Source organism: Chaetodon trifascialis, chromosome 16, assembly GCF_039877785.1.
Source record: "Chaetodon trifascialis isolate fChaTrf1 chromosome 16, fChaTrf1.hap1, whole genome shotgun sequence".
Lineage (NCBI taxonomy): Eukaryota > Metazoa > Chordata > Actinopteri > Chaetodontiformes > Chaetodontidae > Chaetodon > Chaetodon trifascialis.
The window spans coordinates 16,422,372-16,438,325 of record NC_092071.1 but is presented as its reverse complement, the minus strand read 5'-3'; the positions used below and the strand labels follow the sequence as shown (position 1 = coordinate 16,438,325).

The 15,954-nt window shown below is 44.0% G+C and overlaps 2 protein-coding genes across 5 annotated transcripts in view; one reads left to right on the top strand and one right to left on the bottom strand.

Annotated features, from left to right (window-relative positions):
* Positions 1-15,954, top strand: part of gab3 (GRB2 associated binding protein 3) — a 192,046-nt gene that overhangs the window by 138,370 nt on the left and 37,722 nt on the right. The window lies entirely within an intron of this gene.
* Positions 761-15,481, bottom strand: tbc1d8b (TBC1 domain family member 8B). 4 transcript variants are annotated; one of them, XM_070982492.1, is made up of 21 exons: positions 15,257-15,481; positions 13,065-13,175; positions 12,856-12,974; positions 12,375-12,600; positions 11,692-11,932; positions 11,076-11,283; positions 10,783-10,950; positions 10,511-10,672; positions 10,267-10,417; positions 9,849-10,063; positions 8,506-8,623; positions 8,096-8,381; positions 7,872-8,001; positions 7,692-7,790; positions 7,540-7,608; positions 7,185-7,425; positions 7,031-7,096; positions 3,717-3,809; positions 3,496-3,543; positions 3,313-3,410; positions 761-3,149 (listed from the first exon to the last, which is right to left on the bottom strand). In XM_070982492.1, exons 1-21 carry the CDS (start codon positions 15,381-15,383, stop codon positions 2,700-2,702), a joined length of 3,426 nt encoding a protein of 1,141 aa, XP_070838593.1. In that variant the 5' UTR covers positions 15,384-15,481; the 3' UTR covers positions 761-2,699. The 4 variants fall into 4 exon arrangements, with proteins under 4 accessions (XP_070838593.1, XP_070838592.1, XP_070838595.1 ...); XM_070982491.1 differs by having other exon boundaries at positions 12,856-13,175; positions 15,257-15,467; XM_070982494.1 differs by lacking the exon at positions 3,717-3,809 and having other exon boundaries at positions 15,257-15,467.

Sequence of the window (15,954 nt, the reverse complement as noted above, 5' to 3'; positions counted from 1 at the left end):
TTCAAGCAAAAAGGTACAGACTATAAAAGCTGTAAACTACATCTGCACATATAAAGACTTGATTAACCATATACTAATGCAGGAGCTGGAGCAGTTTCCATGCCTACTGTATACACTCTGATGCTTAATGGAAAAATTGACAGCGTGCCAGAGGGATGATGATTTCCAAACCTCTGATTTTCCTTCCTTTGCTCCGACAGAGTCATCGCCTTTCATGTCCTTCCCCTTAAGACAAAACCACAACCTATTTTGGGCTATAAAAATCATCTTACATGCCATTTTCCAAACGGACATTAGTGAGCATCTGAAGGATTGCTTGTCTTCACCATTTTCTTTCCACAAAGGCCAACAAATGAATTTGTGAAAGTGAATTGATCGATAAATAATGAGAAATAGACAAAGCACGCCATAAACTGACGCCAAATGACGCCTCGCAGCACAACACGTTCATTGATAAAAGGATATTTGAATTTCATATGAATTTCGTGGAGTTGGGAGATGTTATGAAGGCCGCGTGAAAGTGCTGGGGAACAGTCGTGAAGTAGTCACACCATAGTCAGATGTCACTGAGTCGAACAATACTTAAGAGTCTGCTTTGAGTGGTTTGGTTGCAAAACGATCAGTTACTCTCCCTCTGAAGCCCCCGGCTGAGCTCTGCTGTTGAAACTCAGTACTGTTTCTTGACGGCTTTCGGTATTGAGCTGAAGTCACTGGTCAAGCTTTGGATTTCAGGAATGACAACAGATAAAAGGCGAATGGGGTGTTTGTTTTTTTTTTCTTTTACATTAGTCATGTAAACAGTGGCATATTTGTCTTTTTAGTTCCAACGAATCATGAGTGTGTGCAAAAACGCTTGTTTTCAATGAGTATGTACAACTCACTTCAACAATCTAACCCAAGAATTACACAAAGAAACAATTTTCAGACTGGTCCTAAAGTCCTAAGTGAAAAAAGATCAACAAAACAGTCCAAACGAATGGCAGAACAATAAAAAATTAGGAAACAGAGAATTGCACTTGCACTGAGAGAGCTTCTACACAAGCAGAAATAAAGCGCTATAAATGTGTGATTTTGGCCCCTGGAGACGACAAGCTGCAGCAGAAGCGGTCGTGGCCTTTTGCAATGCAAAGCGTCTGAGATCAGGCGGAGATACAGGCATACTGAGACAGAAGCAAAAACAAAGAAGAGAAGCAGAAAATACGCACAGATGAGAAGAATACAACTGAAATACTGTAAGTCAAATCTGGCTTTCTGTAGCGAGCAGTAATAGTCCATTGAAGGCTAGCATAATGTGGCTAATCCTGTAACTATGCTACTCATGCTCTATATCTTAATGTTAGCTATGTATAACTCAGTCATATATTTTATATGTCCCAGGTCGAAAAAATATCCCTTTTCTCCCTTTTATTTTACACAGATTGCACCCTGAGATTTGATAAAACAAAACGTCCTTTCAAACATTTCAGTTGCGTCCACAACAGTCCACTAGCTCATATCTTACATTTTCAACACAAGCCTCATAAAGACAATAATCAAATGACTATTGAACTGACCTCTATGTACAAAGTGCTGCACTTACACTAGAGCATAACATCCTACATATACAGTAAGACAGACATAAGCAGACAGTACATCAACCAATCACACTGTGAAGATCACACACAGCACATTTTCATAGGCGGACGCGGGAGGTTTCCCTACAGCAGCACTGTGCGTTTCAGACTGTTACACCTTTGCAGACCATAGTTTCACACTTGAAGTCATGCTATAATATTGTTACTGCATGTGCTGCAGTTGGAGGAATAGACGTGAGTGCTGTGGCAGTATGGCATCCTCTCTTGTATATTATTGCAAATGTATAATATAATATTGAATCTTTTCTGCTCTCAATAAAATGTATCTGACACCGACCACCTCAGAAATGAATGCACGGCCTCAGGGACAACAGTGCTGCTTGTCCTTACTCACTGCACTACTGTTTGTTCCCTGCCTGGATCCACGGAAAAGCTGGTGTTCCTCACAGTACGTTTACAGAGTAACACTAATGTAAGTCACAGGACGCATCAGCATTTATATTCTATATTAAACTACAGCAGTGACTTGTAATCTGACAGAAGATCTATCAGGATATCTAGAAGGACAATCTCCCTGTGGACTCTCAGTCACCTTGTCTAAGTTGTTTTGTAATGGAGGACACGTTTGTGTTTCTGAACACAGGGGACAGTACTGAATGTCCCTTATACAATACAAAACTACACTGGATGTGCTCCATGGCACAGAGGGGAAAATATCTTACACTCTTAAACTTGAAAAATGAAGCTACATGAGAGAATGGATTTCATCAGCGATGGCTGGAAACGCGTCATCAGATCTGAGGAACGGCAGGCTACAGCGTGTCTGCAACGAGGCTTCACATGAAAACGCGCTGAATGTGTTGGTCAGTGTTACAACAGTGTTTAAAGTGTCTTCAAAATGTTGTGCCTCACTTGTCTCATCAGCCATCGCTGCTGATCATCATCTGCCTGAACATCCAAGCCCCACACGCCAACACACACACACACGCACACAGATTGTTAAATCTGACGTCTCCTTCTGCCGTATGGCCTCACCGAAACCCACTGTCCTATCCGAGTGGAGAAAGGAAATTCATGGTGACTTCTGGGTTTGACTCAAGAGTGTCAATTCATTGATGTATCCCTTCACTTATTTGCTTTTAGCTTCAGCTGGGCAACCTTAGCATGTCCCAGTTTAGTCTGAATGTCGACGGGCCTGTCAAAGAAGCTGACTATGGCCGGCTCGTTGAGCAGAGAAGCCAGGACCTGCTCGAACGAAAAGGACCACTCCATCTCTGAAAGGTCGGGCCCTGCATCCTGACTGCTGTGGGAGCCGGAGGTGTCAGAGCTCTCCGGGGTGGTAGTAGCTTCTTTGGTTGAAGGCTCCTCTGCAGCAGCAGCAGCAGCAGCAGCAGCAGCGGTGCTAGCAGGCTTTGTGGATTCGGGGGGGCTGCTCGGCTCCTGCAGCCTCCGCCCCACCTCTTCCATCCTCAGAAGAAGGCTGGTCACATGAGCCACGGCTCGGTACAGAGACTCCTCCTCTGGATCACCGTGAAAAATGTTGTAGAGGGTCTTGGAAAACTGGATGAATTGAGCCTGAGACAGAAAAAGAATCCATGAGCACGTGTTGTACTTAATCAGATAAATCCGCATGTCACATGGGTCCTTCTGCTGTGAAAATGTGAAGCTAAATCTGTTTTTTCCACTTCAGGCAGAAAACTGTCTCTTTAGCTGATAAACAACACGTGGATTGACTTACCTGATTAATTCGGGGTAGATCCTTGATGGTTTCCTCTTTCTTAAGTATTTCATTTTGCCATTGTTTCAGGTAGGCCTGCAGGTCCACTTTTCCTCTACCTGTCAAGTTCACACACAACTAAGACATTTACAGCTTTTAAATATAGCCATGGGGTATTTGTGATAAACATGGGTGAAATGCTACCTCTTTCGGGGCTTTTCCTTATCACACCATCTTCAGGAAGGTCAAACGCTGAAATATAGAAGCAGCAAGAGAACAAATGGAGAGAGAAATGCTTTGAGAACAATCAATGACACTCAAGGACATCAGGGAAGCATCAAGGCACGATTATGACAGAATTCAGGAGGAGGGGGTAAAAGTGAAATCAGACTTTTAAAGGGAAAAGAAGGAGAAAAGAGGCTAACCAGAGAGTCTACTCAAGTGAGAAGAGTCTTCAGTCACTGGAATAAAGTGCTGGATTCTTTGTTCCTTTACGTGCAAAGGACTGCCTGTGAAAGCTAGAAGATACTGACTGTGAGCGCACTGAGAGGAAAGATGAAGAGACAGAGGTGACAGGATCCACACGAGCATTGCAGATGAAAGTTGTTAAAGAATTTAATGAAAGAAAACACGGACGTCCACATACACTGATTTATCAGTTCATGACATAAAGTCTGATGCCATCGCATCTCACAATCCTGCAATATGTTTGTGAATCTCACAATGTGATGTTTGTTTGTTTAAACTGTGTCAAAGACTCAACTCTAAGATCAGGTTGAAGATTATACTGCAATCAGTGGTGGTGTACTGGAATGCATCTTATTTAAATGGGTTTCTAATGGTCAAATTACTTTAGGAGGGGCTCATCAACTGATAAATCATTGTTATGCACAGTATTATTGCATTATGTGAAGAAACACACGTAACAAAGCTCAGCATCCGTCTGTGCAAAGAAAATTAAATACTGTTTTGAAAATAAAGTTATCCAATCAAACACTTCTGGATGAATCGTTTCAGTTTCTCACTCTGCTTTTTTAAGCCTGCCAGTGACCGTGTGTGGATGTGTGTCAGCAAGCCCTGCTGGACTAAGCAATTACCCTCACAAGCCAACAGTGTCATTATATTTGTCCGACAGCTTCGTGCTGCATGAGAGGACCTCCATGTGAGTTAGTGGTTCGGGGCGTCTGTGCCATGAAAGTTGTTGCTGATATTCAGGATCCAAACAGCGAACCTTAATGATTGTGGTGACCTTTCCTCAGTTACACGACTCACGCTCAAATTTCCACCTAAAATGTAAAATCTTATTTAAAACCTAATGGGCAGATTTACTGAGCTCTTTGATGCTCTCCAGACGATCTTTGTCAAATTCTGACCTTCTGCTAATGAGACGTCAAATTATCACCTTTGAAACTAATGACCAGCTGTGAAAACATTTACACTAAATTTCAAAGCACAACATACAGTATAGCGTAATAGTCCATTTGCCATGTGATAACATGTTCGTGCTCCACACTTGTGCGATTGTGCAACGCGATGTTCATCCAACAATTCATAGTGGCATGCAGAACAGTGCAGCCTTTAGTGCAGATGTAGCTATAAGTTAAAGGTACTACAACAACAAGACAACCAATTATGACACACATGATGTCACTGCAGCCCGTGGCGAGTGCATACAGCTGCTGAACCGTGTGCTTGCACTGAAAAACCTACAGACTCTCAGCTCCAAATAGCACATATTTTTTCTTAATCAATGGGGCTTTTGGCATGGTTATAATGTTAGACTTTGATGTGGGCTGCCTCTCAGTCTGTGAGAGCTCAGGGCTGTTCCACTGTGAAATCGGCAAGTGTTTGAGGTCAATGCGGTTTACTTTTTCAACTCTCTCTCTCTCTACACTGTCCCTCAGTCCACAACTCTGCAAACTTTGCTTGAGGGAAGGTATTTCTGTTATTGCCATGTTAGTACTGTTTCTAGATCATTATTAATGTTGCTGTGGGACCATTGTCGCAACTGACCAAAAAGAGACAGAGCAGGTTATGGTGGCTGAATGGGTCAAGCACAGGACATTGACGCAGAAGACTGAGGGTTTGTGTCCCGTGTGTGGAATATTGTCATATTGTTGACTTGTTATTTTCAGGCTTAGTTCACTTTTTACTTTCAGTTTCTTTTTGTTTTCTGTCGCAGTTTGATTCCATTTAGTCTTCAGTAAAACTCCTTGGTTACATTTAGGAAAAGATCACAGTTAACTACGTGTTAGAAAAGCTAACTTCTTCCACGTGCACATTTTTCTTTTTTTCCAAGTCACAAAGCTTTGACATCAAAACAGCACGATTGGTCAGCTGTGATGATGGTCCTGGAGCAACGAAATTATGACGATGTAGGAGCAACACCAACGTGCTGTCAGCATGATATCAGATCGTGCCTTGAGGGAAATATCTACAATGCATGGCATTGTGTCATGAAAACTGTGTTAACAGCAGAATTTCACCTTTAGTAAACAAAGAAAAATCAACAAAACACTGAGTACGGTATGCCTAGTTGTTAGTCTTATGTCCGTCAGTCTGAAATATCAACCTCAGACAGAAACGTCACTGCCATTATCACAAAAGCGCTGTCCGCCTCTCTGCTGCCTCGTATCACTCCACTGAGCCCCTCCCACCAAATCTGCAGATTTGATTGGTAGCAGGAGTCACTCCTCATAGAGCCCACTCTCCACGTCGTGAGCCTCGCCGAGACCCCGGTCCCTTTCGCCCTTAACAAACACTAAAACAAAGCCTGGAGATGGGTCTGGCTGTGAGAGACACAGCTGGCGTGGATGCACACATGCAGCCAATGAGAACACCCTCTCTCTGAAATGACCTGTCATTGGCTAAAATCTTCCATCATGGGCTAGATTTTGTACAAAGAGCCAAGAGGAGGTGCAGAAGTCTAGTTTTCTCTCTGACCTACAATATGCTGAATGGTTGTTATGGATTTTTTTGCTCAATGAAGCTAAAAATAAACGTCCTACCACAGCTTTAAGGCTTAGGGGGAACTCTGCCTCTACTCTGTGGCAACAAGATGGGACCTGTCCTTGGTGCTGAAGCAATACACACTCTCCACGAGATGCAAAACAAGCTTCACTGCTTGATGCTCACTGGCTTGGCATGTCACAAACTGTGACTCAGTACTGTTTTGTTGCTCAGCTGTCAGTTGTAATTTGAGCACTTCTTCCTCATCACAGATCTTCTTTATGGGGAAACTAGCCCACTGAAAAATGCCCTTACAGCTGCTTACATCCATTGTTGCCATGGCAAAGGTCTTTCACCCAACATAGACTATTCTTACCCCTGCCTTCAAGCACGCACTGCCACATCATGCAGACGAGAGCCACACATTGAAGGCCAGTTTCTTCCCCCAGGGAATGTGCCCACTCAACGAATGCTGAGTTGTGGACTGGATTATTGAAATGACAACTCAACCACAGACTGATGTAAGTCTATCTGATCTTGGGTGTTATTTTAGGCTGCTTCTGTATGTCTGTTGCGGGTGTGTTATTGCTGTCCAGCAGGAGCATATGATCGGTGTAGATGCGTTGTGAGAGATTGAAGCTGGAGATACACTAATACAGACCGATTTTTTTTTAATTTACAAGAGACACAGACGTGAGACACTGAGAGTTGTGACATGAGAAATATGAATCATTTCAAATGTGTCGTTTAGATTTGCTGCTGTTCGCTTGATCACTTGTTCATCACTCACCGGGTGGCAGGTGTAGCTTGAAGAGGAATTTCAGCTTATTTGTGAAAGATCCACTGTACAAAGTATCTGTGGGAGAAGCATTTTGAAATTATAGCAGCGGGGACACTGAGGATAAGTGCCGCATGAGTGGAGAGCAGAGAACGAGTGAATTTACCAAGGGCGCAGCAGAACTCTTTGAAGTTGACGAGGCCGTCCTGGTTCTCGTCTATCAGGCGGAAGATCCAGAGAGAGAGGGTGCTCTTGGTGGCGCAGAAAGCCCAGGGCTCCAGCAGGGAGAAGAGCCCGCTGAACTGTTGGAAACCTAACTGGTACTGCTCCAAATAGGCCAGGCTGGGGTCATGATGGAGCAGAGTGGGACTCTTCATCGTCCAGTAGCAGCAGAGGAAATGCTGCCTCTGAAAATAGAAGATAGAAGAGAAAGATGGTGGTTTTATTTCTCATTTCTTTATTATGACTGTTTACATTTTTTATAATAACACTGAAGATACTGTAACACCTCTCTGACTCACTTTGAACAAGTTATAAAGCTCATCAAGCTGCGAGGCACTGAATCTGACTTCTTGGGACACCACCCGAATCTGAAAATAGATTCAAAATTCACCCTTAACACCACGTTAACGATGCAATTTCACTAACAACCTTGAACTCGATGGCCACTTACAACATTTTGTTTGGTTGTATCCTCCAGTGTCTGGATCACGTGCAGTTTGTTTCTCTTCCGTGAACTCTCCACTTCCTCTGAACGGATATGTCCATATTTCTAAAACAAAGTGCAGTTGGTTAAATAAACTGCAGTGCTGATGTCGCTGAACAAAACAGACGCGATAAAATTTTGCATTACCTCGTACGCCTCTCGGACCAGAGCGCTGATATCCACGTTGAAGTGGGATGCTTTATCGTTATTGCCAACCGGAGCTTGCTGCACTGTTGGAGGCAACGGGCTGTCTTTGTTTGTCACGCTGTCGAAGAATCTGAAATGACACCGTCAGATAGAGACACAATAATTCGCACAATAATAATGTTTAGACACATCAGCCCTGCTTTTGCGTTTGTATTCACACAGACTTGTTGAGGATGGTGACGGCCTCGGCATCATCGTGGCAACTGATCAGAGCCTCCATGTTGTAGTCCAGCACCGCCAGGCCGAGCTGCAGAATGGCTTTTATGCCGTCGTAGAAAAAACAGTCCACCACGTTCACAGCACTCTCTATGGGCAGGACGCTGATGAAGAGAGTGAGGAACCAGGACAAGGACACGGACGAGAAGAAGCTCAGGTCTGTCATGTGCTCCACCAGCTGGGGCAGGTTGTCTCGAATCAGATCCTCAAACACCGCCTGATCGACCAAAGCGCCTGAAGAAAGATCGGCAACATTTCAGCCAAAGTGCAGCCAAACTCCTCAAATCATTCATCTTTGATGTCCTACAATGACCAGCAGAAGCAGTTTGAGAATGGCATCCTTTGCTTCCCCTCTCACCAATAATTCGGCGGTTAAAGTAATCCGGCAACATCCTCTCACAGACGGCCACTAACAGCCAGAAAGCCTCCTCTTCTTTAGCGTAGAGAAGGAGGACTGAGGTGAGGATGTTCATGGCCTGAATGGGGAAAAAGGACACACTTGAAAAACAGACTACTTTAGTGGGAAGTGTATAGTGAACTGCAGAGAGAAGGCAAGTATAACGGCAATTTCAGAGCATCAGTGCCTTTTTAAAATGTTTTCAATGGTTTTAGATCACTTGTGCACTCGTGGCCTTTTCTGAGCGTCAGAGCTTTTCTTTAAAGTACTCGGCCTTTTTTTAAAAAAATCACCTCTGCTTTTCAGAGCTGCTGCACTTCTCAATGTCATGAAATGACCAATCACAGTAAAGGAGAGATGGGTTTTTAAAACTGTGAGTGTTGAGTGCTGACGTCTGTGCCATAACGATCACCTTACTTAAAACAGCAGAGGATAATCTCACACAAATTAGCACTAGAAATGAAGAGATGAAGAATGATCATGAGAGCAAATTGACACTTCCTGTTAATCGTATTTTTGTGTGCACGTTTTTCATTTTCATCGCGTCGTTTTTCAGCAATTGCCAAGTTTAAAACTGTCATGACATCACTTATTGGTTCGTGGACTACCGTTTTGAAGCCTTAAGTGAAGTGACCATATTCGGACAAGAGGGTGGAGTTGGGGCGGATACTCACTGCTATGCCTCTATCCTGATTGGATCTGTCTGAGAGCCTGAGGACACTTGAGCAGATGCTGCTTTATCATCTTTTTTACTCTAAATGGGACCATAATTTAGAAAATGAACATCATGCTGTATTGAACAACACTGGAAACGATGGACTGAGACCATAAACTCATAAGAAAACGTTTACAGATGTAATTAATGAAGGGAGAAGTAGACGGTTTCCTCATAAGCTTACATACACTCTTTTAGTAACCAGTGGGGTTGCCCCCTGCTGGCCATTAGAAAGAATTCAGTTTAAGGCAACATTGGTTTCACTTTTCAGACTCCATCAACCATTTATACAGTCTATGGCAGGGGTGGGCAACCTGTTCCACAAAGGGCCGCTGTGGCTGCAGGTCTTCTTTCCAACCAAGCAGCAGCACACCAGACTTGACTCATTCAATCAACTGATCTCACTCTTCAGACAGCTGATTGGTCAAACTGTGAGCTCTTGCTTGGTTGGAAAGAAGACCTGCAGCCACAGTGGCCCTTTCTGGAACAGGTTGCCCACCCCTGGTCTATGGTGATAAGGATCTTCTGGATGCAATCTCGGCATTTAAGTCAAGGCCTCTAAGTGTTTGTTATCAGTGTCAATCAGTACCTGGCAGTAGCCGATTTTGGGGTTCCTGTATGCATAGGCAGTAAGGACTCTGCGTAGAGCTGAGATTCCTGTGTCACTCTGAAAGGCAGGGTGTTCTGGCAGAGAGCGGTGCAAGTCTCTCTCGATCTCGTCCGTAGCCAAAGTGCTTGTGCCAAGAGACTGTTCGACCAGCTCGGCGTAATAGCCAGGGTGAGTGGCCATGTCGTTCACGGCTCCTACAGAGACAGAACCACGGTCAGTCCAGAAACAGATGCCGCAGAGATCCCACACCGACCCTGTTTTCCTTAATTATATATGCTGAGTGAGCACTCGAGCGCTTAACGCTTTCAATCATGCAAGGATTCATCAACAAATCACTGACACTTCAGATCACTTATTGTGCATACCACAGCGAGAGTAATGTCTGCTGTCTAAGTACCTGAAAGCAGCATCCACAGCTCTCCTCTCAAGGCCTCGGGAACACCACGAACAATCAAGTCTCGCGTCTTCTTGGTGAAGAACATGCTTGTGCCACGTCCGTATTCAGAGAAATGGATGTTCCATGACTGTTCCTTCATCTTTTCTTTAAGCTGTAAAAACACACAGTAGCACACACACCACGGTGTTATTGTACATGCTCTGCAATGCATGCATTTTTATTTAGGTCCACCTCTGATATTTACCATTTTGGGGTCAAGGTTTTCAACATCCTGGGGGTGGAAAACAGTCATGAGAGCCTCTGTGCTTACAGCCTTGCTGCTGCCTTTCTGCCCGACCATCAGTGTTACGTCCTCTGGGTTGTCCTCGAAGTGGTTGATGAGTGACTGGCACTCGCCTCGTATGGCCTTCGTGATAAACGCATATCATTTTTCAATGTCAGAAACTGCTGCAAAATACAGAATAATAAGACCACAGAGCACAATGGCACAAACAAAACAACGCTAAAGCACGTTACCTCTGATGAAGCAGAGTGCTGAGGGCTGGCGCTAATCCCACACCTGCTACGGATTGTGTTGGCGAGCCGCTGGTAGTCCCGAACCTCAGAGAAACGCAGCGCCCTCTTACCACGCACACACACCGTTAAAGCCCTGCTGCTGGAGTCTGGCTTCTCTACATTAACAACCTGGAAGAACGTTGGCACACCACACAGTCACTTTGGAGGCTGGCATTCATCAGTATGCAGGCTGCTCGTTCAGACATTACTGGCAGTGTTTTTATCAATCAAGTAATGCCTTTGGTCCACTTTACCTCTCGCATTGGAATGATGATGTGGCACTGGCTTCCATCCTGGCTGGCGAAACACAGGTAGTTCTCAGACAGGCAGATCTTGCCAAGCGTGTTAAAATGGCTGAAGGGCACCCACAGGAAGCTCTCATGCACCTCTAACAGATTTTCCTCTTTGGGAAGCCTGAAAAACGCTCGGAACTGCTCGCTCTTTGCATGAGCCTCTAGGCCTCTGCGGGGGAAGGAAAAGTCATGGGCGGAACATCACGTTAAAGTTTTCTTAGAACATCCTTTCAGCAGCCTTCACACACACAACAGTCTTACAATAAGCTCTCCTTTGTGCTCTTTCACTGACTGCTTTAGATCATTACAAATATATAATATTACATATAGTGTTAGTATGGGCAGGTAGATCATTTTGTGTGTTTCCAGCAGATCAACCTCAAATCAAAAGCTGGCACAGTATAAGGTCATCAAAACGGTCCGAGTAAGCAGCTACAGTAAGTTGATTTTAAAAATATATGGCAAAGGTACAGTCATGTATGGCCACTATTAAAACAAACACAAACACTTTTTGACTGCCGTCAGCCAGCACTAACAGGATCATGTAAAGCTTTGCAGTGTAGCAGGGAGACAGTACCTCTTGGTAATTTGCAGGGGGTCAGCGAGTGCTGGCTCTCTCTGGAAGGCCTCCTTATCAAAAAGGCGCTTAATGGAGTAGTCGGCCAGCTGCTCCATGATAACAAAGGTTTCATTAAGGTGCAGCAGCATGGAGAAGTAGTGATCCTCCCCATGAGCCAAGACGTGGATGCTCTCAGTCAGTAGAACATTAGAGGTTTTCTCCAGCCTCCAGATCTCATCCCAGGAGATGACCAGCTTCACTGCAACATCATCACAATAAATGACAACAAAACCAGGGTTAAGTCGCACAGCTGCAAAGACAAGGATCTTGAACAGATGGTCCAAATTCTCAATAATTAAAATATATGACATGCACTGCAGTAAAAGCCCATTTTATGGTGCCATTACAAATAATTAGCAATATTAAAAACTGTATATGTTCACAGCATCTTTGTGAAAATCCTTCAAATGTCACTGATGTCATGACAATAAGTGTTACCCATTATCCACACTGTTTTTCAAGTTTGCCTCCACTGTGCAGCCCACTACAGTATAATGGCTTTATAACAATAATGGAAGGTGTCATTACTTAGAGCTATTTTCTAATGCATGAAAGCCCACCACAGCGGCTGTTAGGAGCTGTCACAGTCTTTGTTACCACTGATCAACACTATCGGGACAAATGGCTCAGAAACAGCTTACCCTCAGATCCCAGCAGGTATGAATAGAAGCACAGGAAGTTTGTGCTGAGGTAGAGCCAGCCCTGGCAGGGCACTTTGCCCTTCCAGTAGCTGCACGAGTAGTATGTGACCAGCTTTTCCTCCGGTGGCAGCTCAAACCACTTCTCAAACCTCAAAAGTGCTTCTCTGAACTTCTCAGGATCTTCCTCCAGCACCAGGGACGACTTCCCTTCCTCAGCGATAAGACCCTAAAACATTAGACATCAAGGGTTACAGCAGAGTGAGGGTGATTAGAGAACCATGCATCTCCTTCCTTAAGGTGTTCAAATCAATATCTTTCAGTCAATAATGGAAAAAATACTGTGTAATTCACAGTCAGGGAGTTTAGTAATACAAGCATTGAGAAGCCATTATCACATTCAGTATTATACAGCATTACAAGCCCTGCTGAGAGATTTGAGTCATCCCCAGTGGGAAAAAAAATGATTTTTATAAGTTCTTACTCTAATCTTGCCCTGTACAAAGCTGGTGATGTCTTCACTGGAGTCAAAGACAGAGAGCGTCCTCATGATGTTCTGCTGCAGCCACTCCCAGTGCTGAACAATCTCCTCTTTGGTGACACCTGACACAACATCAAGAGTGAAAAACAGGCGCCTGAGATCACTGAAAAACTGTGGGTTTGCCATAATAAGATGAAAATCCAGAGACATACCACATGCTATTGACCAATACACTTGCGAGTCTGGTGTGTGGTGTAGAATGCGGTAAGGAGCAACTTTGGATGTGGAGTCCAACACAGTATCCAGAGTTCCCACAAGGAGGCCTGCAACATACAGTACATACATTGGTGTTTTTAATCAGTACTGCTACACGTGACCTTCAACCATGTGACGCCTTTGACTGTGCCTTTATGCTCGTCCTGACAGCGTCGATGTGAAAGATCCCTCAGGTCCACGCCAGAGCTGCCGCACAACTAAAATTAGCCAAATCTGTTACGTTTACTATTTCTCTCTGACATGCCCTCCATGAATAATTAACCATGTTGCAGTGAAACCACACTCATGCCCTGCATCAGCATTATACCGGCGTGCCCGCTGAACACAGATCAGCCGTCCACATGTTCTACCAGTGGAGCTACAAACACAGCTCCTATGATTTATGTTCTCAGCAGTGCAGAACGGCATCAAACAGTCAAGGACAGACTGCAACATGTGGGAGATGCTACACATAAAAGGCTCTTGTGCTGGAGAGGGCCTCGAGTGCAGCATGCTATGCACGGTCAGGTAGTATTTAACCTCTGCTATCATTAAACCACCCAGACAAGACATCAGCCCTTCTGTCTTCAGCTGGAACACCACTCATTATCATTAATTAGCGATTAATTATCTTACGGCTGTCACACTGTAGCATGTGGTTAGATCCTGCAGCTTGCAATCATTGGTGGCATTACAAGTGCTACTTATATACTTTCAAAGATCCAAGTGAGCAAAGAATGTCACGCAGTTAGTTTTACACAACAGGTTGTTTCTAAATCAAAAAACACAAGGGGTGTCGCTATTTCTAAGAGTTCACACACGGCTGCTTTGCTCCTGACAGTTCACCCCGTTTCTCTGAACATGCACCACTCGTCTCTGTAACTGCAAGTACAAACTCTGCTGAAGGTCCGTCATGGTCCCTCAGAGGTTTTATTTCTTACAATAAGGAAATAATAAAACAGTAAACGCAATAATGACAATGAAAACAGCCAAATGTCACTTCAAAACATTTTGAATCAGCAGTCAGCTGTTCATATTGCTGACCAGTTGTACCTTACATTTGTTTTTAATCACTCACATACAAACACACACAAATAAATATATACATTTCCATATAGAGAAAACAGGGAAAGCTGTAATCCCAGCTCTAGAAAAGATCTGAAGAACGGCTGAAATGATTAGTTGATCGACAGGCAATACTTGTCTAAGTCATTGAACAACTTCTTTTGGCCTCTCAAATGTGAGGCTTTGCTGCAGGAGTCTGCGTTTTCTTATCACCGTAAATTCAATAACTCTGGGTTTTGGACTCTTGGTAATAACTGACAGATTAATCAATAACGAAAACAATCACTGCTTGCAACCCCAGTCTGTAAAACAACAGCTGTCAGAGTTTTTCTCTCCATGCTAAAAATATCCCATCTCATTTCAGCAAAGCTTGATATAACCTATATTACAACTCAACTAGCATCACTGTCAGCACAGCTGCTGACACATTCACTGAGCAGGGCGCACCAGTGCCTGACATTGCAGTGACATTACAAATTCAAGGGTTTCCAGTTATATTTGAAGCCTCGGGGAAAAACCGGTGCAAATATTCACAAACCCACTGAACTGCCCTGTGGCAGGAAGTCAGTAAGTACCGCTACTCCAAAATGCATGATTTTCAGTCCGCTTTTGTCAGCTGGAAATGAGTCTAAATCTGACTGAGCAGTGGCTCAAAGTTTTCAGGCCCGTGCACATCCTGTAACCTAACCACAGGGCAACCAGCAGGAAATGAGCCGTGGAGGGAACACACACACTTTTCCCCGTGTAATCTCCCTGTCAACTCAGTGCTGTAACAAACCAAATAAGCCAGTGCCCTGACACGTACACTCAGAGAGACCTGCAGGCTGAGAAACCAGCTCCTCAGCACCTGACCTGGCTCATGTAATGCTGACACTTGGCTTATACCTGTTGCTATGAGGCTATTTTCCTGTGGACGAGCAGGCTACAGAGCAGCACCCGCCCTGTGCACGGCAGACAGCTGTTAGCTACACAACCGCACAGCGAGTTAACCCCTAAATCACGTATCTATTTAAATGAGGTTTGGCGAAGCCGCAGCAGCTGACCGACACATGCGAGGAGGTGAAAACATGACGGCTAATGTTACCTGTCAAACCGCCTCCACCTTCTCCGTAGCCTCGTCTCCTTTGCAGTACGAAATACTCATTATCCTCCTCGGTGACCCATAATTTGAAGGCGTTTTTCAGCAGAATCTCTTCAGGTTTGAGCCACATCTTTCAAATATCATGGAGTTATCTCCGAAATCCACCTGACACGCCACGGTTATCTGTAACGTGGCCCGACATCAAACCCGTGGACGTTTGTTTGTGTCCCAATCCCTCCCTTCCCACGTCGACAAGAAATGCTGCCAAAGTTGCAAGGCATTCTGGGATTGTAGTTTGTGGCGAGAAGGCGGTCCTCAGAGATTCATTATGAGGATCAGCTATTTCATGAATGAAACGGGGGGAAAAAACACTGCCGAGTAATTGGTTCGTTTATTTCTATCATATTTGCTCATCATTAATTCATGAGAAAACCATTTTTTCATCCAGGCTGCAATATTTTTTAATCCTTCAAAATACATAAATGCAAATATGTTTTTGCGATCACATTACTAACCTCAAAATAAAATATTCCAGAGGAGGGTAGAAATTACATGATAAGATGTAATTAAGAAATGATTAAATAAAATGTAACACATGCGCATGCATACAGAACAGTGGCAGAATTGAGGGGCAGAAAACAAAATGCTCATACTTTTGGAAAAAAAAAAAAAAAAAAGGATTTTTAACATTAAAAAAAGTG

What these genes read in the sequence shown, in the direction of transcription:
- tbc1d8b (XM_070982491.1), bottom strand. Translation starts at nt 15,383, where the DNA reads ATGTGGCTCAAACCTGAAGAGATTCTGCTGAAAAACGCCTTCAAATTA. An exon ending in TGGTCCGAGAGGCGTACGAG is followed by an intron (nt 7,791 to 7,871) that starts GTAATGCAAAAT and finishes ACTTTGTTTTAG; the next exon opens with AAATATGGACATATCCGTTC. An exon ending in ATCTACCCCGAATTAATCAG is followed by an intron (nt 3,150 to 3,312) that starts GTAAGTCAATCC and finishes TTTCTGTCTCAG; the next exon opens with GCTCAATTCATCCAGTTTTC.